The 25056-nt window shown below is 42.6% G+C and overlaps 2 protein-coding genes across 2 annotated transcripts; one reads left to right on the top strand and one right to left on the bottom strand.

Moving 5' to 3' along the window:
* Positions 1-395: 395 nt before the first annotated feature.
* On the bottom strand, positions 396-3886 carry znf488 (zinc finger protein 488). The gene is made up of 4 exons (XM_068327872.1): positions 3763-3886; positions 2798-3017; positions 2140-2368; positions 396-2035 (listed from the first exon to the last, which is right to left on the bottom strand). The coding sequence occupies exons 2-4, from the start codon at positions 3008-3010 to the stop codon at positions 942-944; spliced, it is 1536 nt and encodes a 511-aa protein (XP_068183973.1). The 5' UTR covers positions 3011-3017; positions 3763-3886; the 3' UTR covers positions 396-941.
* Positions 3887-5099: 1213 nt separating this feature from the next.
* antxr1d (ANTXR cell adhesion molecule 1d) lies at positions 5100-24697 on the top strand. The gene is made up of 18 exons (XM_068327562.1): positions 5100-5447; positions 9061-9132; positions 9216-9287; positions 9617-9698; positions 10094-10124; positions 10203-10276; positions 10737-10805; positions 10895-10975; positions 11100-11160; positions 15278-15376; positions 15701-15770; positions 18744-18822; positions 19102-19197; positions 19290-19328; positions 19463-19561; positions 19902-20066; positions 20144-20224; positions 23582-24697. The coding sequence occupies exons 1-18, from the start codon at positions 5293-5295 to the stop codon at positions 23867-23869; spliced, it is 1713 nt and encodes a 570-aa protein (XP_068183663.1). The 5' UTR covers positions 5100-5292; the 3' UTR covers positions 23870-24697.
* The last annotated feature ends 359 nt before the right edge of the window (positions 24698-25056 follow it).

Below are 25056 nucleotides of genomic sequence, written 5' to 3'. Positions count from 1 at the left end.
TGTGGTTTGAATAATTAGTTTAAATTCTGTTGGCAAGATTGCTCAAAAGTGTACGAACAGATTTTGATGACAACTTTTGAGTAGCACAATGTGGACCAAGGAACAATCTCTGGATTTTCTCACATGGACCCAGATTTATTCTTTTTATGGTTGTCTACCATTGTGGGATTATTTCGAGTTTACCTGATTGAACTTTAAAAAAAAGTGACTTGAAAGAAGACTATAAAAACAGATTGATCAGCTCATTGTAAATCAGAGATATTTTAGGGAACAACTCAACATACATCTTAAGAAAAAATATATCATGTTAATTATAATACAGTGCATGATGACAGAGTGAGGGAAAAAAATGTAAATTTCCATTTTATTGTTCAGAGCCTGTGTGCGTGCGTGCGTGCGTGCGTGCGTGAGTGTGTGTGTGTGTGTGTGTGTGTGTGTGTGTGTGTGTGTGTGTGTGTGTGTGTGTCCTGATGGTACAGCCTCTGACGTGAAACAATACAATGGTGGAAGAAAACACTCAACACGTCCTTTCCACGGTCGTAACTTTAGATTTCAAAACTAATGTGCAAACACACTCAATCCACATCTTGTGTACAAAGCGGAGCAGAGAGAAAAAACTGATGAATAAAGATGATTCTTTAGAGACACATGTGACAATCATGCACTGTTCTCGACATCCTCAAGGTCTTTCAATCCTCTCCTGAGTTCCAAAAGGCACAGAACACGCATCAGTCCCACGCACAGCTTGAGCGCGTTGACGGGCTGCGCTGGGATCAGCTTACATGTACCTTTGTCGTCATCTAGTGGACGGTTTGCGAGGGTCCGTGTATCAGTGTCGCTATTTTCATCAGCTACGTACATTCAGTGACACGCCACAGTCAGTCTATTAAATATGAGCGTTATTTATGAAATAAATAATGTTTTTCTCCCCCCCTCTGGCCTTAGTTATGAGAGGTCATGTGTCTGGACAGGTGGTGCCGTTCTCGGAAGTACTCGTGACAAATGGGGCAGGTGAGCTTCTCCTCCCTTCTTCTCCTCACCTGGGACTCCGCCGCGAATTCCTTCTTGTGGTGAGAGCGCATGTGGAAAACGAGGTCAGAGGTCATTCGGAAGGAAAGGTTACATTTGGCGCACCAGTTCTGCACTGACACGCCGAAAGAAGTGAAAGTCGGGGGAAGAATCGTGAAAGAGGATGCGGTCTGCAGCTGAACGCCACTGGTCCTGGACCAGTGCTCCGGAGCGTAATGGAAAACGTTGCTTAATGCCACCGGGGAGGGGAGGGTCGCTAAATCACCAGTCATGATGTTGGACGTCGTCAGATTGCTGTATCCCATAACAGTCCTGGAGCTGAATCCGTCAGTCATCTCTTCCAGGCGGTTAGAAGGGGCTGTTGGAACGCTGCTGAGGTGCGTCTGGGGATCGTTAGCAGAAAGGATTTTACTCGGTTTACAGAAAGCGCTTCTCTGCTCGTCGTGACTGTTGGACAGGACCAGAGAAAATGCGCTGCTGCTGGCTGAGTGCGCGCCAGAGCGCTCGCTTGTCTCCGGTCGTGCGTCTGGCTCTCTGTCATGCGTAAAAATACCTCTGGCTTCCTTCGCGTCAGCAAAAGAATCATTCTTACGTCCCAAATCATCCGGCTTAATCTTCTCAGCTTTTAGTTTCCCCCCAGATGGAGATGCATCTCCTGAGGCCTGGTCGTAGCTCTTACTCGGCTGTGTAATATTGTCATCATTAGAAATATTCGTTTTTTCCAGCAGAACTGTTTTCCGGCCTTTGGGGTATAATGTTTCCTCGTTTTTCCGCCTTTTGGAGGAAATGTCTACATCCTCATTGCTACCAGATTTCTTGTGTTCCAAATCTCTGGCGATGTTGTGGAAATCTGTTACTCGGTGTTGCCTCTTGATTTCCACATGCTTGTAATCATAAACCTCACGGCTCCAGGTGTCACTCTTCACTTGAGTACACATGAATCTGCAGTGAGCCAGGTAGGGATACTCATTCTTGAATGTGTGGTTACATCTGCCACATTTGAAATCTAAGAAAGAGAAAAATCATATGATGCCTCTCCGGGCAGATCCAAGCAAGCACCTATTTTTGATTTGTTAGTATTGTGACCTTACACTCTCATCTTCTACTCACCCTTACTTGATCCCCTGGTCATGTCTGTGAAGCCCAGAAGGTGAGACAATTCCTGGTCGTACCACACCAGCAGCTCGTCCTCCTGTCCGATATCCCGGATCGTTCTCACATACAGCTGACCCGCTTTTAGGAACGCCTCTGTGTTCTGCTCCTCTCCGTTGCGCGCAGCCTGTACAAGCCGCAACCAGGACAGCACCAGTGTGGAATTACGCATGGCTTCGGGGTCCACCTGTTGACAAGAAGTATTTTATCTCAGTTTCCCAAATTATGGTATAATTAATTTGGTTGTCATTCATACAAGCCTGACATTTCTGTACATGATTCAAATGATGCATAACACACTTTTTAGATGGTAGTCCCTTTAACATGACACAACACAACACAACACAGCCTTGATGACAAGCAACACATGCAGATAGATTTATACAATTGAAATATTATTATAAAATATAAATACAGAGATATGATAAACTTACACAATATTTGTTAATTCATTTTTATAAAAAAAATATGGACAAATATATTTGGTGTGCAAAACACAGTGCAGGTGAAATCACGAAGCTGTTGTATGATAATGAAGTAAGATGTTAAAAGACACGATATTGTCCGGAGTTCATCGATCCTTTAAGACAACTGAACGCAAAATTTCACAACTCACCCTGAACACATAGGTTTTAGCTCTCTTATCGCAGGATTTCTGCGCTATGAAAGCGATAGTGTCGTAGAAAGTGTTTTGGAGCACACATGGACCAAAGCAAGTACCAGCTGGGATGCGGCGCGTAACGACCACACTGGTGAAGATATCCGCCGGATGCTGGAGGAATTTGCTGTCACCGGTCCACATCGACCGAGACAGGAATGTGTGATCCATCGTTAAACTGTAAAATAAATACACGGTTTGTTATCACTTCATTCATGTAAGCAACACAGTTTCTGGATAATTTAGATATTATACGCATATTGTTAAAATCACACAAGGTTACACTTCATCTCGATGAATCGGACTGAAATCACTGGACCCGTTACAAGTGAATTTCATTTAAAATATACTGTATGTTTTTAGTTTCGAGAACAGCCAGACAAATAGTCGGCTATTTGAATTAAAATATAGTATTTTGTGGTCTGAAATCCCGTCAAACGATTTGGATTCTGATTCACTCAACTCACTTGGAACTGCCTTGTTTGCGATTAAAAAAACCATTTCACTGCATTTAATAATATTTCTAGTAAAACTATCCTCCCCGGTGTGAAAAAGACGCAGCCGGTGTCGATGCAAATGCTTTCTAACATCCTTTGTCTCAGTTTTTCAGTCGGTTTCTCCTTTTGTCTCCCCATCTGCCATTGAGTCCAACTGTCTCATCTGTGCACAACATAAGTTCATTATCTATTTTTTATATATTTATTAACAATATTTAATGAACGAGGACTACATGATAATTATTTCCTGAGTGACAGGTCGAGGACAAGTATCCAGTCTTCGTGGTTTTACCTTCGGAAACATTGTCAGTTGACGGGGCTGCTGCGCTGGAATTATTTTCCAGGTTTATTGCCAGACATGAACACGTCTGTCTTCCTGGGAAATAAAACATAGATGAACTGCATGAACACCACGCGTGGACTCACCCTGTGATCGTGGAGCAGGATGTTCGCAGCAGGTGCAGTGGACCTCCGTGGAGATGCCCTCAGACGAGTGACTTATCCGACCGACTCTTCCTCCGTTCTGCCGTCCCTCTCATCTCCCACTCCCACTTATCTCCTCCGGAGAGCGCGCTGAAGCGTGGCGCATTGATGGAAACACATGCGCGCTCACATACGCGCACACGCGTCTCAAATTTAGGGCCCTGGCTAATTTCCCCTTGTCTGGTTTACAGTCAGAATCGACGAAGAAGACAGATCTGACAACAGATGATGCTTTAATTTCCCCAAATTCACACCGGAAGATATGTGACTGGATTTCCTAGACCAGGGCTCCGTCGTCCTGTAATGAGGCACATCACATGTTACAGTAGTCTGATAGATTTGTTTTAATTGAATGTAATCTTTTTTACTCTGCCCAACAGACAGTCAAACTATTATAAACATGCACCATGTGTGATTCAGGGAGAGTTTGGTCACGATTTGGAAAACAGCAAGTCCAGCTGTGGGAGTCAGCCTTATACGGACACTTAAAAATGTCCGAGTTTGCGTGGACAAAGGGAAACTGCAAAACTGGCCATTAGTACGTGATATGATGCGGGTTGGTCTTCGTTTGCCAGCGGGCAAATACATTATGCATCAACTAAATGTTTCCGTCTAATGAGCATTTAATGGATTATTCTGCATCACGGCTTAGGTTTAAATGTTCTGGCGGAAATCATGACAACTTTCTATGATGACAAAGAAGGGCCACTGAGAGGGTCTTTTGGGGAGTCCTGCACTCCCAACTGTAGACATAAACCTGAACTCCAGAACTGAAGAATATTTTTGTTTTACATTGATGAATTATATCCTCCCTTTTTCAGTAACCTCTGACATTACGGTGAGTTGGAGTTCGGTGACAGTCTCAGGAATATTTCGGGAGCCTTTCAGCATCACTTTTGTTTGTTGGTTTGCAGCCAGGCCTGAAATTAAAATGTACTTGTTGTTGCGGATGTCTCATGAGAAGCCAGGGGCAGTGAATGGGTGCGTCTCCAAAAGGAAAAAAAACAAAAACACGCACGATCATTTGTGAAATATGATAAGTTGCTGACTACACAAAAATATCTGCACAAAAAATATAATTTGTTAGGGTCACTTGTAATTATTTCCTATTTTCTTCCCATACTAGTTTGTTATGTTGGATAATAATAATCCATAATCCTCACTATTTGTTATTTATTTTATTTTTTTCTGAGTGGAGTTTCGTGTCTTTCCTCGGGTGTCGCTCCTCTCCTCCATCCTGCCCTCCTTCTCTGCTTTTTTTTTTTTTTTTTCCTCTTAGCTGAAAGAGAACACTTGGAGAGCCGGGCTCAAACTAAACAAGCCTACCATTTATCCAGAATACTCCCAACGTAACAACAACAACAAAACAACGTTGGGATATTCACACAGGAGTCCGTTCAGAAAGCTTCTGGTAGAAAATGTAAAGGAGTTTAGCTGTCAGAGTGTTGGAGTAGAGAACAGTAACCGGGAAAGATGGCGAGGACGCACACTCGCATGTTCCTCGCCTTGGCTTTGCTGGGAATTTTCCTCTCCGACTTCTCGGTGAAAGGGGAACTGCAGGGAGAGCAAGAGGAGGAGGAGGAAAGGTCCTGTCAGGGCGCATTCGACCTCTATTTTGTCCTGGACAAGTGAGTGTCCCATATTATTTATGGCTTTGTTACTTTCTCATCGCTGCACATTGCCATGCAACCGCCCAGTTGTTTAGAAATGCGGAGCGCATCAGTCGGATTCAGTGTCTGCGTTTCTGTTCTGTGTTAAAGAAAAGTCATCTAAAAGTTTGTGCTTGAACATCTGAAAGTGTTTATCAGAGTGTTTCGTGTACAATAAGACCGGTTCTAAAAAAAGGATCTGCTTTAAAAGAATCTGACTCATGTCTGAACACATTTTATCTTCATTCTTTCTCTCCGTGCGTCTTTTCTTCGGTAAGCAACATTCCACGCGTAGAGGATATGATTCACACTCTTTTATACTTTTTTTTTTTCTTTTTTTTGTGTATCTCCTTCTGCTTTTTGAGTCGACAGACTCAGAGAATGAGCTTTACCCACGGGATGTGGGCAGGGCGAACAGGATGGATAGGGTTTCAGGCCGATGACGCCTGCGGACGCAGCTGCAGCAGCTGCAGCGCAGCGGAGCAGCGTGGCGTGGAAATCCGTGTATCCACTCCATCCACTGGGTGGATTGACACGACGGACGCCTGTTTTGATTGCTTTTCTGAAGGAAGCTATTGGGTTACAGGCAGTCTGATTCATTTTGAGGCACAAAAATATAAGAAAAACACAAGTACATGTGTCATTCTCAAACACATGTTCTTATTTTATAATGCCACGAGCATCTACTTTTATTAATGCTTAATGATAACTCAATAATATTTTTGTATGAACGATATTTTTTTTTATCTTATGTAAAAACCATTTTATCTTGACATTTACTGTAGCTCTGTAACTTACTTCATCCACGAGGATGTCAACAAATAAGACAGAAAAATATCTGAAATTGGTTTTCATGCATCATAAATTATGTTGGATATAACAGTGGTAATTACATCATCTTTAGAAATGTAATCCAAACCTCAGTCTCATCTGGGACATAAACTAAATTGGTCTTATACTGAAGTATTTCTTGGCCGAGCCAGTTGACATTTGATAGCCAGTATCGAGTTTTGAGATCTTTCACATTTTTCACCCCTCAAATTGAATTTTAAATGAACTATTTCATAGTGCTTCAAATTTAGTGTGAACACACCAGCATTGAGCTTGAGATTTCTGCTTTTGAGGCTGTGTAAAGCTGATTCTGCAGAAATAACACATGTATGATCTCACTTACATCGCAGACATTCTATTGTCATTTTTGTGGTATGTTGGCTGTAGCTGTTGGATGAAATTACCCATGTGGACATAGAACAGTCAGACATGTCAAACACGCAAAGTCAGCCAACAGACAGGAAAAGGCAGAATTATACCGCAGACGCATTAAGTATGCATGAAGTTTTGCCTGAATAAGCTATTCTGCCAAAAGACAAAGTGTAGTGAGTGTGTAGTTCAACACTGTATCTAAATGTGATGAGGTCATCATTTCTTAAAGCTCACTGTGTTGTCGTGAAAAGCCCTTTGTGCACCACCTGTGAGCTGTGGGTGACATTTGTGTTTTTGACACATTTTTGATCCTTTTAATGTCCACAGCAGCATCTGGGTGGTTTCAGTCTTTACCCTTTGCATCAAAAAGTTTAGGAGGAGCCCGGGGAGTGTAGCACATCAACACACAGCCGGGCCTGTGGAAAGTCAGGACGGTATCTGTCTGTCTGGACCTACAAGCTACAGCAAGCCTTCAGGAAGCCTCTGCTCTTTTTTCCCAAGCTGACACTGACTGGCTGTTTTTCTGATGTTAAATGCCAGTGACCGAATCTACTGCTTTCCTGATAATGTCATGCAATTACACGCCTATACGCTGATCTTACACTTTTTGTCTTCTTCATATGCGTTGCTTTGGCTTCACTTTCCAGATGCGTTTGAGGCTTGCTGAGGAGAGAAATGAACATTCTAAAAACTAGAGCACTATCAGCGCCACGCATTCCTACACTCTGTGTTTGACCCACACCAAATACCAGGCTGCATTTTTCCTCTCTATCTGGTTACCCACAAATGGAATAATATGGGTTATGTTCTATGGCTGGTTCTGAACAGGGTTTCTTTTTCACTGAGCCAAGTCCTTACATATGTAAGGAGATTCTACCCTGATATGATGCAAATGAAGGAGGCAGAGATTTAGAGATACATTTTAAGTAGTCAGGTGATGGCAGTGATTGACATAGTAGAATTCTTTTGCAAGCAGAAAAGATGGCGAGTGTTTGATTCTGACTTCATTAGCAATGAAAGCTCCTCTAATCCACAAAAGTCATTTAAAAAAGTTCATGCAATAATGTTGTTAGTGACCAGTTGCTCATTCATTTTGTTGAGGCTCCAAAATATGTCCAAATTCTCACATTAAGATCCCACTTTTTTCTAAGCATTTCTGGATTTCTTCAGATACAAACCTTATTTCCTGGTTTGCAGATCAGTCCCTTTATCTTTCCTTCACTTCTGCAGGGGGTGGGACAGGGAGCGGCTGATAAAATGAGAGGTACAAAGGAGCCATCAAACTGATTTGTTTAGCCTTTCCCTCAGTTTATGACCCCATCGTGCAGACACACAAACACAACTATGGTGGGATTGTTGTATGAGCTGTTTGATGTTACATCCCTCTACAGACTCTCACGTTTACCCCCTGCTGAGTGTTACTCCAGTCTCTCACTACTGTTCATGTCACAGCCTTTTCACTCCACAGACCCCCAACCTGTTGTTGGACTTGCTGTTGTTAGGCTTGCTCACTGGGACCATCTGTTCCCACTCACAGTCACACAAACGCAAACACAAGTAAACACAGATCACACAAACACACTGGCACACAGGCCAGCTGCCTGCTACATGGTTGCTGCTACAGGCAGGCTGCTACATCTGTCCCCATCTAACCTCACCCCCCCTGGCCCAGCAACAATTAGCCCCCATTAGCAGCCCCATGGGACTGGGCTTCATTAAAAGAGACTGTCATGGACACAGCGGCAGGCTAACCAGCATCGCTCACTGCTGACAGGTTACTGTCCAAAGTCATGGAATGTAACCAAGTGGCCGGAGGAATCTCTTCAAAGGAACTTAAAGCCGTTTCAATCTCATCCTGTAATATCATGAGATATGGTCTCTAATATTTCCTTCATTTTACATCTTTACATCTCATTTTATATTGTTGTTTGTTTGTTTTATATTATTATATAAATTTTTGGGAGCAAATTGCAGTTTTGTACCTTTTTTTCTGACCTGATCATCACCCTAAACAAATTCTTTAAGGATCATCAAAGTTCATCCTAGGGTCAACATGAATGTCTGCAAAAACATTCATGCTAATCAAACCCAATAGGCATTCCACTAAACAGCCACAGGCTTCATCCTGCAGCTGCAGATGTCTTTGCAATATTTCATAGCAAACCATTTGTTTGTTTGTGATTGTACAGTCCGACAACCCTGGAGCCAGGTGATTACAATAATTAACAACTGCTATAGTTTTACACAAACAGTTCTTCATGTATTTATTTAATTTTACACAAAGAAGGAAAAACTGCAGGAAAGCTGGCAAAGCTTCTGAGTAATCCTGCATAGGCTCTGATGAAACTGTTGACATTGCCTTTATAGCTGGAGTTATGTTGTTTTTCAGATCTGGAAGTGTGAAGCATCACTGGATTGAGATTTACTCCTTTGTGGAGCAGCTGGCAGAGAAGTTCATCAGGTAAAAGTAGAAAAAAATCATGAATGTAGATGCTTTTTTTTTTTTTTTGGAGCACATTAATTTAAGTACCTGTGTGTTTGCAGCCCTATGCTGCGAATGTCCTTCATTGTCTTCTCTACACGAGGAAACATCATCATGAAACTGACTGAGAATAGGTAAGAGCTGCTTGGGACTACAGTAAACCACGAGACATGTCATCACTTGTTGGGGTTCTCTTTGGTCTTAAAAGCCCCTGGAAAATTAGGTTGTTGGGGTTTTTTTGAGATATTGAAAATTTAATTGCAGCACAAATCTCATCTTCCTTTAGACAACCTACCAAATCAAAGCATGGCATTGAGGAAGGCTGTCTGAGCGATAACCTTGAATCATAGTTGACTCCACTCTGCTCCCTTCTTTCTCTCTCTCTGCTGTATGAGGAATGTTTTCCTGAACATTTCTTCCAGGGTATTTCTTTTTTCAGACTGTTTGTCTGTTCATCTTACAGGGAGGCAATCACTGACGGCTTAAGGGCTCTGAAAAGGGTCATCCCTGGAGGAGACACGTGTATGAACTTAGGCCTGGAGATGGTAAGGATTGAGGCGATGGAGCCAATGCATTGTTAAAACACTTAATGTTTGTTGAAAGATTTTATTCTTGGAACTGCTCATTGAGAATTAACTGAGTCTGGCAGCTGGAACCAGACTAATTAGACCAGTATGAAGAGCAGTTCAAAACACAAATGATATTCCTTTCCTGCTTTTTTTGTCCACGCTGAGTTAAAAAGGGTTTGTGTAACAAATAAAATCTGAAATGACACGTGTCCTAACCTCTTGTTATATGAGCCTTGCAAAGATACACACACAGGCTGCTTATAACGGCTACTAATATCAGCATATTCAAATTCAATGCAGACTATTGTAATGTTTGAAACTGCTGTCTGATTTGATTCACATCTAAATCAGTACCTTCTTTGTAATTGCAGGCTAATGCGCAGATATATCAAGAGAAGCATGGTAAATTCCTTCTAATGTATTTATGATAATGTTTTTACTCCATTGTTTCAGACAGCATGATAGTTTTGTGTTCCGCAGGGACCGCCAGCGTCATCATCGCTCTGACTGACGGTGAATTGAATGAGTGGCAGTTTGACACGGCTCAGCGAGAGGTACGTTTGAGGGAGGTCAAAAAATTGTAGGTAAGACTTGATTTAATTTGGACTGGTTCAGCTGCGATTTGGTTTTCCATTATTTTTCCCCACATTACTTGAATGATTTATGATTTCTCACTTCATTTCTAATAACGTGCTTTGGTTAGCTGAGGACACAAAACCACAGTGAAGCACAAATGTCAAAGGTGAAACCAAACATTCCAGTACATTTCTTTTCATTTTCAGGACTATTTTTAATCTGCTTCTTGTTTGATTTCTTTCAAAGCTGACATACAGTATATTGGTAACTAGTATGACTCACGTGTCTAGTGAGCCAAAAATTATGCTCACCACTAGTATGTATGATGTTTGTTGAAAAGCCTGCTGTTCGGACTGTGTTTTGTGTTGCATGTCTTTGGCTCTGCAAACCTACCCGGATCCCACATTAGTGAGTTTAACTTTTTTTTTTTTCTTGTAGGCACAAAGGGCCAGGTCTATGGGAGCCATTGTTTATTGTGTCGGGGTCAAAGAATTCAACCAAACCCAGGTAGAAACAATAACACCACTGAGGATGCAAATACTTTTTTTAATAAAAACGAACATGTTTTTTTTAAATGTTGATATGTTTGTTTTCAGCTTGCCACTATTGCAGACACTGTGGAACACGTGTTTCCTGTTTGGGGAGGCTTCCAAGCCCTCAGGGGAATCATTGACTCAGTATGACACATATAGGATGCATATATACTCATACAAACACTAATATACACACAGAGTGAGAGAAAAAATTGTGTTCTGTTTCTAAATTGTTATTTTATTGTTCTCTTCTTATTCAAACTCTTAGATCATTAAGAAGTCATGTATCGAAATTCTAGCAGCAGAGCCATCCAGTGTGTGTGCAGGAGGTAAGAGTTGTTAAGAGCTTATTGTTAAGACGCTGGGGGGTCAGGTGTACAATTGTGCCAGATGACAGTCATCTAAAGCCTCTGGAGTGGAACATGGCATTGACTAATCGCATGAACGCTTATGACCACACAGTGACACAGAGCGTATTGTCATTCACGGCCAGGGGAAATTAGCATAGCTGCTCCAACGCAGCATGTGTGCTGAAAAGAGGGGGGGAGTGTTGGTCAGAGGAATTAACTGTGAACCCTTAAGCATGGCTGCTCCTGGCCTAGTTTACCATCCTCCTCACTTTTTCCTTCATTGTCCTGCTCTTGCTCGTCCGAACAAGTTCAGTAAATAAGACACAGGAGAAGGATTTAGGGAGATGATCGGAGAGAGGCTTTATGTGCTGCCAGCAGGATGGATGAGGTTTGACATGACCTTATTAGGACTCACTTAAGAAAATGCATCTGCAGCTACCAGGACGACCAATGTAGATTAGGATCCATTATGAGATTTGAAGGAGGGGAGAGGATGTGGTGCAGGAAGAGTAATGGAAATGTTGCTTTGAAGTAACAAAAATGTGGAAAGAATAATAAAAAAAAAAGAAGTCATTGTTGTTCCCATATCATAATGATGGTCTCTGGTCTTTTTCCAGCCCCTCAGTGAACCAGCTAACATGTGCCTGAATATCCTCCAACAGCCTCATTTGTTATTCGATTGATGAGCTGCTTAATGTTCAGTGAACTAGGAAACCGTGGCCCCATCAAAACTTGATTGTGGTCTAATTAATGAAGGCCAAACATCTTAATGTCCTGAACACAAGCTTGTTTTGCATTATGATATGTAAGCATAATATGGATGTTTTTTGTTTTAGGCAACAAATGCTTACTCTTGAGCCCCACACTCAATAATTACACTTGGAGTGTAAAGTGAGATTATGTTATTTTCAAGTGCTTGTCACAGTCTAACAAGAGTTATCTATTTTGAACTGAAAGACTGTGGATGAGATGTGAATACAACCATCAACCCACATTTGTCCACCTTGAAATATTGACTTATATAACATTCTAACTTATTTCATAGGTGGTGTGACAGTTTGTCTTTCTGCCTGCGTGTAAACACATACCATACATGCTTTAAAAAATACACACATCTTCAGATGTTTAGTAGCTACACACACAAAATCACCCAGCACATGCACACACGCGTCCCTCACACTGATGTGAAGTGACCAGACTGTGCTGCCTGCAAACAGGCCATCAGACTGGACAGTGAATGTTGGGCCACACTATGTGACATGACAGCACAGATTACACACACACACACACGCACGCACGCACGCACGCACGCACACACACACACACACACACACACACACACACACACACACACACACACACACACACACACAGGGCAGTGAGATTTGGGCCTTAGATCTAACATGACAGCAAAGATTGCTGCTTTCATTAACGCCTGACCCTTTCCTCCCTGATGTCCCATCCTCCATCGCCCCTCCCTGCCCTTCACTGTCCCGTTGCACTAAAGTGATTGAGGAGCCACTGTTCAGACAAATCGTGCCCCATTTGCCGTGCACTTATATGTACATGTGCTGTAGTGGCACTCAGGTGCAGATGGAAGTGGACGTGCGACCGCAAAGGCAGGCAGAGCCGACAGGAGGGGGCAGAAGCATATGTGTTGGACATGACAGAGGGACACCACCAGTCCCTGCCCAGCATGTGTCTGACAGCACTGACCTTTCAGCGTAGATGTAAAAGATGTTGATCAGATTGATAAGCCATCAGTGAAGACCAACAAATCACAATGTGTTCTTTAAATGTTCATTTTTGCAAACTGTTTGGCTGTAAAAATTCAAGACATAGGAGTTAAGATCTTTATTCATCATCTGAACTGCTTTATCTGCCGCAGCGGGTCACGGTGAGCTGGAGCCTATCTCAGCTGTCTTAGGGTGTGAGGCGGGTAAACTCCGGGCGCGACTCCAGTGCGCCGCGAAGCCACACAAAGACAGACAACCATGCATGCTCACACTCACACACTACGGGCAATTTGGAACGGAGTTAATATATAAATGATTATTGTCTTTCTTTGATATATATTCAACCATTACAGTATTTTCCGCACTATAAGGTGCACCTAAAAGCCTTTAATTTTTACCAAAAACCAACAGTGCACCTTATAATCAGATGCACCTTATAATCCAGAGTGCCTTTTATATGAAAAAGGTTTAATATCGACCACTCATTGAAGGCGCTCCTTATAGTCCAGTGTGCCTTACAGTGCGTGAAATACTGTACATGGTTTTTTTTAAAAATATAGTACATAATATTTCCTGGAAGGATGAGTCCAAGACAATCAATTTTCTATTTCATTCTCCATTTTTTAAAACATAAAAATATTAACCAGTCTGACACAGCTGTCCCTGGGATAATATCTGCTGTTTACCCTTTACATGCTGACTTGTTCTTTTGCATGTGTGTGTGCACATGTCATTGCTGCAGCTGGTGCAGTTTGATGGTAATATTGTGTGAAAGGGAAGCGAGGAGACACTGGGCATTGGCAACCTTTACGGAGAAAACCTCTAATTAAGTTGCGCTGTTGAGACTGTGACTGCAAAAAACACCAGTTCATGTGAAAATGACAATATCATGTTACCTAACATTATATTGTATAGTTGGGATGTGTTGTTCTAATTGCTGTGGTTGTGTTTATAGCAAATCTAAGGCAGGATGGAGAAGACATGTGGCATATGCATGTTTGTTTTTGTGTGGGTAAACACATGTAGAGTCGGTCTAGCTTAGGAAATGATATGAGCAGGTCTGACAAGCTGCAAATCATTGAACATCTGTAAGTGAGCATGCACACATAGAAACAGAGTATGAGGCTGTCAACAGCTGCAGAGAACTGCTTTCGAAATATTATATATATATATATATATATATATATATATATATATATATATATTTTTTTTTTTTTTTTTTTTTTTTTTTTTTAACCCAGGAACTAAATGCTTCGTAATAAATAAGCATTTCAGCATTTGGTGTCTTGTACTACACTATCATCTACCTTTATTGTATTTGGATCAAATAAATAACAACCTAATACTCGAGCAGCAAGTGTGCACTCAACATTTTTACACCATCTGTAAATGTGATTTCTCCTCTCAGCTCTGTTTGTTTATCGGTATTTATGGGTTTTATAGCAGCATATCTGACCTTTAAGGAAATACTATCACATAAGCGCCCACATCCAGTGATGCTTTTATCCAGTGATCTTCACGCTTAAGCCTTAAATGTTAAAGGTGTGGCAAATGCTCACTTCTATAAGTCAGAATAATGCTAGAGGAAACCTCATGGCACATCCAGACACCCCCCCTGCCCCACACACACACACACACACACACACACACACACACACACACACACACACACACACACACACACTCACACACATGCCTGCACAGACTCATGCACATTTCTTAAGACATTTCACATTCATGCACATTTTCTCCTGGAAAACACGAAAGTTCTTCACATGTACGGTGTGACACGTGTGTGTGCATCTGTGTACATTCTTGACACATGCATGTGCTAATGGTGCCATAGGTAAGGTCAGACCTACTTCGACAGTGCTGTGCCGCTGTCAGCCCTGCAGGCATGTTTTTAAGCAAGTGGGTTTTTTTCCCCCACTTGCTAACATATGTTGGGTAGCAGCCACACTCCAACATATGCTGGCAAGACAGTGTCAGCGTGCTTTAACAGCGCCTGGGGGAAACTAAAGGTCAAAGACACACACACAAACACACACGCACACTCACATACACACACTTCTACCTATTCCACAGCAGCTATTTGTGAAGAAGAACACTTTTAACATTAATGTTATTGGAGAATATGCTGGCCTTTACACGTGTTTAGGCCCAAGCTACAAATGTAAATTGGAAGTAATGAGGCTTGTATGTATTTATTCTGCTTAAGTTGACCACATCAGATATGTGAGTGTTTGTTTGCACAATAATGAAACATATATCCTTGAACTTTAAATTCCAATAGGAGGAAAAACGTTATTCCTATACCAGAAAATATGAGCCTAACTGGATATTCTTTTGCTTTTGCATAGAGAATTTCCAAGTGGTGGTGAGAGGCAACGGATTTCTCCATGCCAGAAACATTGACCAGGTCCTCTGTAGCTTCAAACTGAATGATACACACTCTGTGGGTAAGTGCTGCAGATGTACTCAAGCGATACACACAAACACCAACACAAAAGAAAAGAACAACACATTTAGTTAAGGTTGCAGGATTAATACAATAAATAAAAATATAAAAACACTTTTTATTATATTCCACTGTTCATAACTTGAAATAAAGTATTTGAAACTATACACACAAAATGCTCCTCTTCAAAAGTGTGTGAATAATGCTAGAATAAGCGCACTTTCACATGTTAGTGCTAACTGTTTAAATTATCTTGAGATTGTGGATTGACTTATGCATGAAGGAAGAATATGATTAAAGAATGATTTTCATTTTCTTGTTGAAGATGAGAGACCAGCTGGAATAGAAGATACCTTTCTGCTCTGTCCTGCTCCTGTCATTGAGGAGGTTGGGAGGTAAGCTCACATTTAGCTTTCACCTTTCACTCAGTCCAGCCGTCAAACTCTCTCTCATCCAGCTGTAACACTCAGAGCCCAGATATTTATTTTCCAGCTGCACACGAGTTTGGGCACAGAAGACTGCTGTCCTTGAGCAAATTAGGGCCAAAGTCATTGAGTGTCTGTGATCAATCAGTGTTTGTCACAGCTAACGAAGCCAGACACCAATCACACGGAGACAACAGGAGGAAAGCCCAGGAACACAACTTAATGAGAGCCTGCTGGAGAGGACCATCATAACCGTGTGTGTGTGTGTGTGTGTGTGTGTGTGTGTGTGTGTGTGTGTGTGTGTGTGTGTGTGTGTGTGTGTGTGTATTTGGTGGTGGGTGATGTATCCCAATCTCTGTCTGACACTTTGGGAAAGCAAAAGTGTGATTGGACTCAGTAGGGGAGTGTAAAGTTTCCTCTGAGGGTCTTCCAGCTTTGCTCCCAGTGATTCACTGCAGAAGTTTCTTTCGGGGCAGACAGAGGGGAGCTAAAGGCTGAAGTCAAAGAGGCCTGAGACCCAGAAGCCTCACCGTCCCCACTGCCTGAAGTCCTGCACATAATTATACACTCCAGCCTGCGGCTTCAGACACCTCCCAGTCATCATCTGTCTTGTTGCTGTCACTTAGATTTTTAGAGTGATTTGATCTTGACTTTTCTACCAGTGAAAAGTACCACCTCAGTGGGGGAAGTACTACTCAGTGGTGGGACAGAAATACATTTTGTTTTTACATTTTAAATCCAGCAAATATCCAGTTCTGGAGTCTGCTAGTTCTGCTGCACTTCCTGAGAACAAGGAGCATCCTCACACACTGAAACGCTGCCTGAAGGAGGCGTCCGTCCGTCTAAGAGAAGCCCATTAGAGCAGGGTCAGTCCTGACTAATGTCCTGCCTGCTGCTGAAGAGGAAGTCAGCTGTGAAGGGCTGAAGGCCCCAAAGAGGGCAACAGCCAGCCAATGAGCTCTGAGCTGCAATATTACAATGTGCAGATAATGTGGAATTTAATTTTCTTGTGTCCAAAACAGGGATAGAAGATATTGATTTGTACATGCAGATCAATGTTTAGTTTTAAACATTTGTCAAGCAGAAGTCCTAAAATTTCACCTCTAAAAATACAAATCAAGGAGGTAGAAGACTTCTTCATGGGTCACCTCAAATTCCCAAATATACAGTATTTTCCACACTATAAGGCGCACCTAAAAGCCTTTAATTTTCTCAAAAACCGACAGTGGGCCTTATTTGTGACAAAAGTTTTGAAATAGGCCATTCATTGAAGGTGCACCTCATAATCACATGCACCTTATGTGATTATAAAGTGCGATCTTTAATATGAAAAAGGTTTAAAATGGACCATTCATTGAAGGTGCGTCTTATAGTCCAGTAAGCCTTGTAGTGCGGAAAATACTGTACATATTTTAATTTTATTTTCATACTATCCTTTTTATTGTTATTATTTTAAGAAGAAAGTAGAAAAGACTGATTACATAGGAGCGCCATCCGAGGAACACTGCTAAAGTCATGACAGAGAAGTAGTCTCCACTAGGCCTACTTTTATTCTGAAGCTTTTACCGCAGTCTTGATCTATGGTCTTTTGCTGAACTGAATCACATATCAGGAAGTGGAACAGATCATAGATCATCACCAAACACAACTCAGTTCTCCCTCGGTCCTGCTGTTCGACAGATCAGTCCCAATGACAATTGTCCAACTTCTCTTCATCTCAAACCCTGAAATCACAATCAGTTGTCATATCACATCATAGGTGAGCTGTTTCCGGATTCTTAGGACCCTCACTCACCTCCTGCTCAACACGAGCCTTATCACATGTAATGAAGTCATTGATGCTGCCGTCACACAAATTGATGTTGACTGGCAAGCTTCCGGATGCAGCTCCCCCTCTCTCTCTCTCACACACACACACAGACACACAGACACACACACACACACACACACACACACACACACACACACACACACACACACACACACGGGGGGCAGAGACATATATAGTGGGCAGATTGATGATTGATAGGGGCTGAGATCTCTCTGTCAGAGAGGGGCTGATAGCATCATGCCCCCTTCCTGCCTGAAAGGAGGGCTGCCTATTGTGAAGGTTGGACCAAAAAGAGAGCTAGAACAAACAATGATGGTACCTGCACTATCCATACCAGCTCCAACATGTCAGCAGGAGATATGAAAAGAGTTACAGTGGGAGGGATGAGGAGGGGAAAAACAGAGCCAGTGATTGAGGAGGTGAAGATGGGGTCTCAGAAGGGAGGGATGGTGTTGAAGGGATGTAGAACAGGATAGACCTTCCTCCTACCATCCCCCAACGCTCTGTTTCCTCTCCTCTCTCCCACCAGGCAGTGACCTCCTCCCCTTGTCGCCCCTTCCTCAAATTTAAACCCAAAGCTCAATGCCCCCCTTGTTCCTGCCCCCAAACCATAGGAACAGCTCATAAAGTCATACTCCATTCTTCTCATGGAGCTCAGAACTACAGTCTAGCATTCCGCACTTTTGTGTTTTTTGTCGTTTTCAAAGTTCTTATGAATCTCATGAATAACCTACCAACTAAATATTCCCATCTTTGTGCTTGTCATTTTTCCCATCAGCACCGCTGTAAATAAATGTTTTCTCTCTTCTTTCTTCTCCACATGATCACATCTTATCTGTGTAGCTATTCTGTGGCTATTATACCAACATCAGCACTGAATACTGGGGGTAGGAAGTCATTTAACTGTCTGTGGTTTTCTGATCCTGACAGAATAGATTCCTTCTAAGGGTGGAGAACCTCCTGACTTGTATTAAATGTGTGTCAGCATGTATGAACTCATTAGACTATAGAAAGAGGGGATGGAGGAATGTATTTGACGGATCAGAAGACTGCTAGCTGTGGCGTGAACCCAGACCACCACACTGGTTTTTACATTTGTTGATGTTTTTCAGGGTGATCTACCTGCAGGTGAGCATGAATGAGGGCATCTCCTACATCACCAGCTCCGTTCACATCACGACTACTGAATGTGTGAGTACATCCTGTACATGTACAATGTGCACTATCACATGAACTCCTGATGACATTTCCTTCTGGCATGCTGCCCTTTTTGAATAAATTTCCTTTCGGCCTTCTTATTTTCTCTTGGATCCGTAGTTTTCTTCTCTCCTTCCTCTCTGAGGTCTCCTCTGTTGTGTCTGTCCATCAGAGGAGGCTGTGAGTACTTTCACTGAGTATTTTCACCTTTGTCGAAGTCCGTTTTTTTTCCCCCAATTAAACTCCATCCAGTCATTTTGTATTTGATTCTAGTTTGATGGCACCATTGTGCTCATATCGTTGCTGGTGGTATTCCTGCTGCTCGCTCTGCTGCTGATGTGGTGGTTCTGGCCTCTCTGCTGCACCGTGGTGAGTTTGAATGATCAATGATCAACTCATCAGTTGATTACTTTATCGTTTCAGTCATGATGTGATTTCTTTTCTTTTTTTTTCATTTTCAGGTGATAAAAGAACCTCCACCACCTCCCCCTCCAGAACCAGTAAGTCTTGTTTCATCATTCATTCTAATCTGACCACTGTGCGTGAAAACACGTGAAAATGCAGCACTCTTTACATTGGTGTTAAAATTGATGGTCATATGTGTGGGAGATATATAACTGAGTGTCACTTGAAGGATTCAGACGATGATGATGGGATGCCCAAAAAAAGATGGCCTACGGTGGATGCATCCTATTATGGAGGAAGAGGAGTGGGAGGCATTAAGCGCATGGAGGTACTTTTGTTTAAACACTTGCACGTTTCCCAAATTCAAAGTGCAGTGCTTCCTCGTTACTCGCGGTTAATGCGTTCCAGGAACCACACGCGAATAACGAATTCCACAATATAGCGACAAACTATTTATGTCATTATTTACGGTAATTTAAACGTTTATGAACCACCACCCCCCCATACCGATATTAAACCACCTTCTATCTGTAATACCTTTTCCCACACTGTTATCGATTGTTTGAAGCACTTTTGTGTCTCAGGGAAATGCTTTAAACAGTCGATAAGATGCGAGAATGCATGATTGATTGCTGTATATACTGTATGTGTTAATCATGAATCCTTAGGTGCGATGGGGGGAGAAAGGGTCCACTGAGGAAGGCGCCAAGCTAGACAAACCAAAAAATGCAGTTGTGAAGATGCCGGAGCAGGAGTTTGAACCGTATGAGCCCAAACCTCGAAAGCCGTCCCGCCGCCACCCACAGCAAAGGAGGTGGTACACACCAATCAAGGTCAGTTCCCCAGCTAAATAGATTTCTAATTTCCAATACGATTTTTGGAGTCAGTTTTTTTCTTTCTGTGTCCGTAGGGGAAGCTCGATGCTCTGTGGGCTCTTTTAAGGAGAGGTTACGACCAGGTTTCTCTGATGAGACCCCTCCCTGGAGACCAGGTGAACCTGCCCCCTCACTGCTGTCTTTTTTTTAATCAAACATAACCAGAATATCAGATGAAATGCAAACAGGTGTAACGACTGATGCAAAACTATAATTTTGTGGTGCCCATGGGTCATTATTTTCAGGATTACTCCATCTTTAACAAATGCTGAAAAGATTTTTTTGACTGAAGCGAATGGCACAGAAGACTTTTGTGTTCTGTATGTGAAGCATTTGCACCCAGTTTTACTGTCTGTCACGTCGCATAAAGACAACACATGTCAGTGAGCAGCTTCAACACAGAGGCACTGTGCCTGTTTTCTCCACACATAGGGAGTCAATGAACCACTGACACGGCCCCTTGGTCAACACTGTCTTTGTTTAATAGCGTTGAATGCCATGTGACTCAGAAAATGACTGGATTTCTGTTTCCACGTTCTCTAATCTCTGGTGATAATTCTAGTAAGAACCTCTTACGTTAGACTTATTTATTTGATTCCTTACCTGTAAACATCTGCTTAAAATCAGTGTTATATAAGTGGCTGTCAACGCTGCTCCTGAAAAAGTAACAGTTAAAAAAATCAGTCACCCGTTATCTAACCTTGATCCTATGTGTGCATCCCGTAACCCCACAGACATGTTTTCATCATGATACTAGTTGTCATGGTGAAACATCTGCTCTGTTGTGAATGGTTTCATTGTCGCCCTTCACAACTGAGGCCATATCACTGTGAAATGTATTGATTTCTACATTGAATGGAAGGATTCATCCTGGTGTTTTGACTGATGTAACAGTACGAGTATCTGCTGTATTTGGAGTCTATAAATCTGGTCATCGTTAGGGGTTTTATCCCTTCTTTCCATCTTTTTTTTCTAAGCGGAACAGTTCCTCTCTGTCAGCCAGACAGAAGTTTCTTGAGTCTTTTGTCAGCCACTTTCTGTGCAACTGTGGATCACAGCGCTGCTCAACAATGACCCCCACAATTCCCTTCACGAGCCATTAACTGCACAAAATACAAGGGGAAAGAAATCCACTTTTGTTGCGAGGAGCATCGATGTCAAATCAGACATGAAAGACAACAATAGTTTCTCGTGTTTTCATTTAAAATCTTGGCACTGAGCGATAATTTCAAATGCAATAAAATGGAGCCAGATGACAAATAGCAGGAAATTATTACAAAATGCCCAACAAAACTGGAGAAAAATGCCATCGTTAACTAGAACAGATCAGATTCCACCAATGCAGATTGTTAACAAGGAGCCCATCCTGCTTTCTCCCCACATTATTCCTGCTTCACTGCCTCTGCAAACGGCCATCACGGGCTGCCAGTTTCTGCCACGCTCCCCGTTTGCATCTGATCTCTCCCCGCTGTGCGCGCATGCATATGTGTGTGTCACTGTAACATGTGTGTCAGCTCTCCAGAGTGAGCGTCACACAAACAGATGGGCAGTTGAAAGGCCACGAGCCATATTGTGACAGAAGAGATTCCCTTCTTTTGTCCCCAGAGCTGATGGCGCTGATGTTCTCGTCACACAGCACAGACCGGACCAGAGGGCGGCCACCGCCTCCCGTCTCATACGGCCGTCGTAAATAAGCACAGGGGCTCCTCACCTTTTTCATCCTCATCAGTGTGTTGATTTACTTTAAGGATTAGTTCAGCTAAATTATTGTGAAATAAGCCATTAGCAGTGCTTGTGGCTTTAAACAAGAGTTTGTATCGCTGAGTTTGCTCTGTGGCCGCACAAGTGAGGTTTTAAAATCGGATCAAAAATGTCTGCACTTGATTGTTAGCATGCAGTGTTATAATGAAGAGCTTATGACTACACATGTAGCATGACATTATGGCAACAGAAAGATGATTCAGGTCAGATGTGTGTCTCCTCCCCGACATTTTCTTTCATAGGAGACAAATATTACATTATAGAGAGTTGACCCATCCCAGTTGAGACAATGTACACCTCTCACACAGTTCTTGACCAACATGCAGTAATAATTTAAAAGTTTTTAATAAAAACATTTTATTTGCCATTTTTCCACAGCTCTTTTCAGTTTCATTGTAAAGTTGTTGTTTTTTTGGGACTGTCCTGCAGACAGCCCCCCTAACCTTTCTCTCCATGCTTCTGTTATTCATGAGGCGGTGGCGTCATTCAGGGCATATGCTGGGATGGAGGCATGCTTACAGTCACAAACACACTCATATTCATGAGCTTGTGTTCTCATTGTGTCCATATGCTGTCTCTGCTGTTGTGCTGCTGCTCTCCTGCTCACAAACTGGCCCTTTCACCACAGTCTCAGCGACAAGACCAAAGTAGTCACCCCCCCCCACCCCACACACTACCAGGATTCCACCAATCAATTACACACCCCTCATACACACAGCCACAAACACACAATGGCCCCTCTTAGTCACTAAGCTACTGCTGTTGGGGCCTTCTAATGGCCCCTGTGTGACTTTGGGGCCTCTCTGTTTAATAAGGTGTTATAATCAGACCACCAAGGGTCTGTGACACAGAGACCTTCCCCTCATCCTTCACACTCTGTCTGTGCGAGACAGGAGAGAGAGTGTGTGTTTGTGCAGGAGGACGCAGTGAGGAGCGCAGCGCGAAAGCCGTTAATGAGAACAATAAGAGAAGCGCTCCATTCTCCCAGACTTGTAAATTATGTTAAACATTAAGGAGTCTGCTGAGTGTTCTGGAGATACTGAAATCTCCTTTACATTTCAACAAGTCAAGCACATGAGGGACATAAACAACGTTCTGTTCTGAATCCAGAGGCCGAGTCACAGTCGTGGCTCCTGCAGAAGAGGAGCTGAGAGCTCAGGGGAAAGCTGCAGAAATGTGTGTGTGTGTGTGTGTGTGTGTGTGTGTGTGTGTGTGTGTGTGTGTGTGTGTGTGTGTGTGTGTCTGTGTGTGTGTGTGTGTGTGTGTGTGTGTGTGTGTGTGTGTGTGTGCGCGTGTTTGCATGATAACTTTGTCCATGCCTGTCTTTACTAGCATCACAGCTATTGTAGTGCAGGTGTGGACAGAAGACAGAAGAGACTCTGTGGGCCCTCAGAGGGCCTCAGACACTCACGCCTCTGTCAGCAGAGCTGGGCAAAGCCTTACACACACACACACACACACACACACACACACACACACACACACACACACACACACACACACACACACACACACACACACACACACACACACACACACACACACACACACACACACACACACACACACACACACACACCACTTTGGCCGGTGGATCTTAAAGGCTCATTGACTTTCACACAAAGACACACTGAGTTTTAATCTGTATTCTGTGATGAAACGATGACGCGTCGGTTTGGTCTAACCTTCGTTTGTCTGTCTGTGTCCTGCAGGGTCGCTGCATTAGTTTCCAACGGGTCAAAGAAGGGGAGTCCACCCCAAACAACCGGGCTCCTGCTCACATGTATCACCCCCCCTCACCTTCTCCTCCTCCTCCTCCACCGGTGGAACAGCAACCTCTGGTCTCCAACTCTGTCCCCCGCACAAAGCCTCCATCAAGAGGGCCCCGTACCACACCACCCTCTCGCACACCCCCTTCAGTGGTCCAACTCCCACCCCCAACTCGCGCACCCCCTGGGCTTCGGGGACCCCCACCATCTCGACCCCCACCCAGGCTCTGAGGATTAGAAAGAGGGCCTCCAATAAACAACCGAGGCATCGAGTCATTCCGTAAAAAAAGCCCCCCCCCTTAAGACTGAGACAGCAGAGGTGTAAAATCTGAGAAGGCAGGAGCTCCGACCGGAAGCTCACTGCTTTGTTGCTGGACAGCAAAAAATATTTATCTGATATCAGAATCTGCTACTGAGTTTCATAAACAATAATGTGTTTATAAAAACACATAGAAAGCATGTAGTTAATAAAGCCCGTATTTGCAGTGACGCGTGATAAGATGTGGAGAACAAGTAAAGAATTTTATAACGGTTGGGATGTCGTAAAATGTCAGAACGGGATTGTTTCTGTGAGAATAACGGTCAGTAGATCAGTTTACAGTTGGCTGGTAGGGAATAATAATATAGAAAGAGGATGTGCTTAAAATGTGAGTATAGAGGACGATGTTTTGTGGACGTGCTGGGGTTTTTTTGTCAAATTTGACTCACTTTTTACATCATACATAGTATTTAGTGTAGAATTACAGTGAAGTTATTGCAACTGCAGGGCAGTTTCCCCATATTTTATTTATTATAATAAAGCCCTGTCTGTCTGTTTTGTATCTGGAGAATTTCTGTTTTCTAATCTTTGAGGGAATGGACGCTGAAGGCGGATGTAAGGAAGCGATCCGAACGTATTTATGGTCTTATCAGCACCTCGAAGTGAGATGGCTTTGAAAAGTTGCATCATCAGGGTTCTCCTGTATACTGCATTTATTGAATGAAATGACCAGCTGCCTTGCATTTCTTTATTAACAACCCTTTTGGATCTGTCTTCAATAAATAAAATGTTTTTATGTGCTCCCTTGAAGCGAGTCCTTTCTTGGTTATTGAATGTGTTATATAAAATGTGGTATTTTTAATGTTGCAGATTGTTAATCAGCTTGCAAACACATTGGTGTTGGTGCATCAGAGACACCAGGACATATTTATTAGTTAATTGGATAATGTAGAATATAATAACTTGTGCTTACATTCTGCAATTACTTTTGTAACTAATCATACTGCTGTCAGGAAACTAATCAGCACATGACTTTTATATACAAAACTTGAGAGATTAATACTGAAATTTAGAAAATTACATTGCTTTTAAATTTCTTCAACATTGGTGCTCTTCCCCCCCCCCCCCCCACTTATTTCTGTATTTAAATATCCATCGA

This window comes from Antennarius striatus, chromosome 11 (genome assembly GCF_040054535.1).
Source record: "Antennarius striatus isolate MH-2024 chromosome 11, ASM4005453v1, whole genome shotgun sequence".
In the NCBI taxonomy this organism is placed as follows: domain Eukaryota; kingdom Metazoa; phylum Chordata; class Actinopteri; order Lophiiformes; family Antennariidae; genus Antennarius; species Antennarius striatus.
The sequence above is the reverse complement of the archived record's forward strand: the minus strand, read 5'-3'. Positions and strand labels throughout refer to the sequence as shown.

Coding starts and splice junctions, on each gene's coding strand:
- znf488 (XM_068327872.1), bottom strand. CDS start 3,010: ATGGATCACACATTCCTGTCTCGGTCGATGTGGACCGGTGACAGCAAA. Junction 2,369..2,797: donor CTAAAACCTATGTGTTCAGG/GTGAGTTGTGAA, acceptor TCTTGTCAACAG/GTGGACCCCGAAGCCATGCG. Junction 2,036..2,139: donor GACCAGGGGATCAAGTAAGG/GTGAGTAGAAGA, acceptor TCTCTTTCTTAG/ATTTCAAATGTGGCAGATGT.
- antxr1d (XM_068327562.1), top strand. CDS start 5,293: ATGGCGAGGACGCACACTCGCATGTTCCTCGCCTTGGCTTTGCTGGGA. Junction 10,976..11,099: donor TCAGGGGAATCATTGACTCA/GTATGACACATA, acceptor TCAAACTCTTAG/ATCATTAAGAAGTCATGTAT. Junction 20,067..20,143: donor GGTGGTACACACCAATCAAG/GTCAGTTCCCCA, acceptor CTGTGTCCGTAG/GGGAAGCTCGATGCTCTGTG.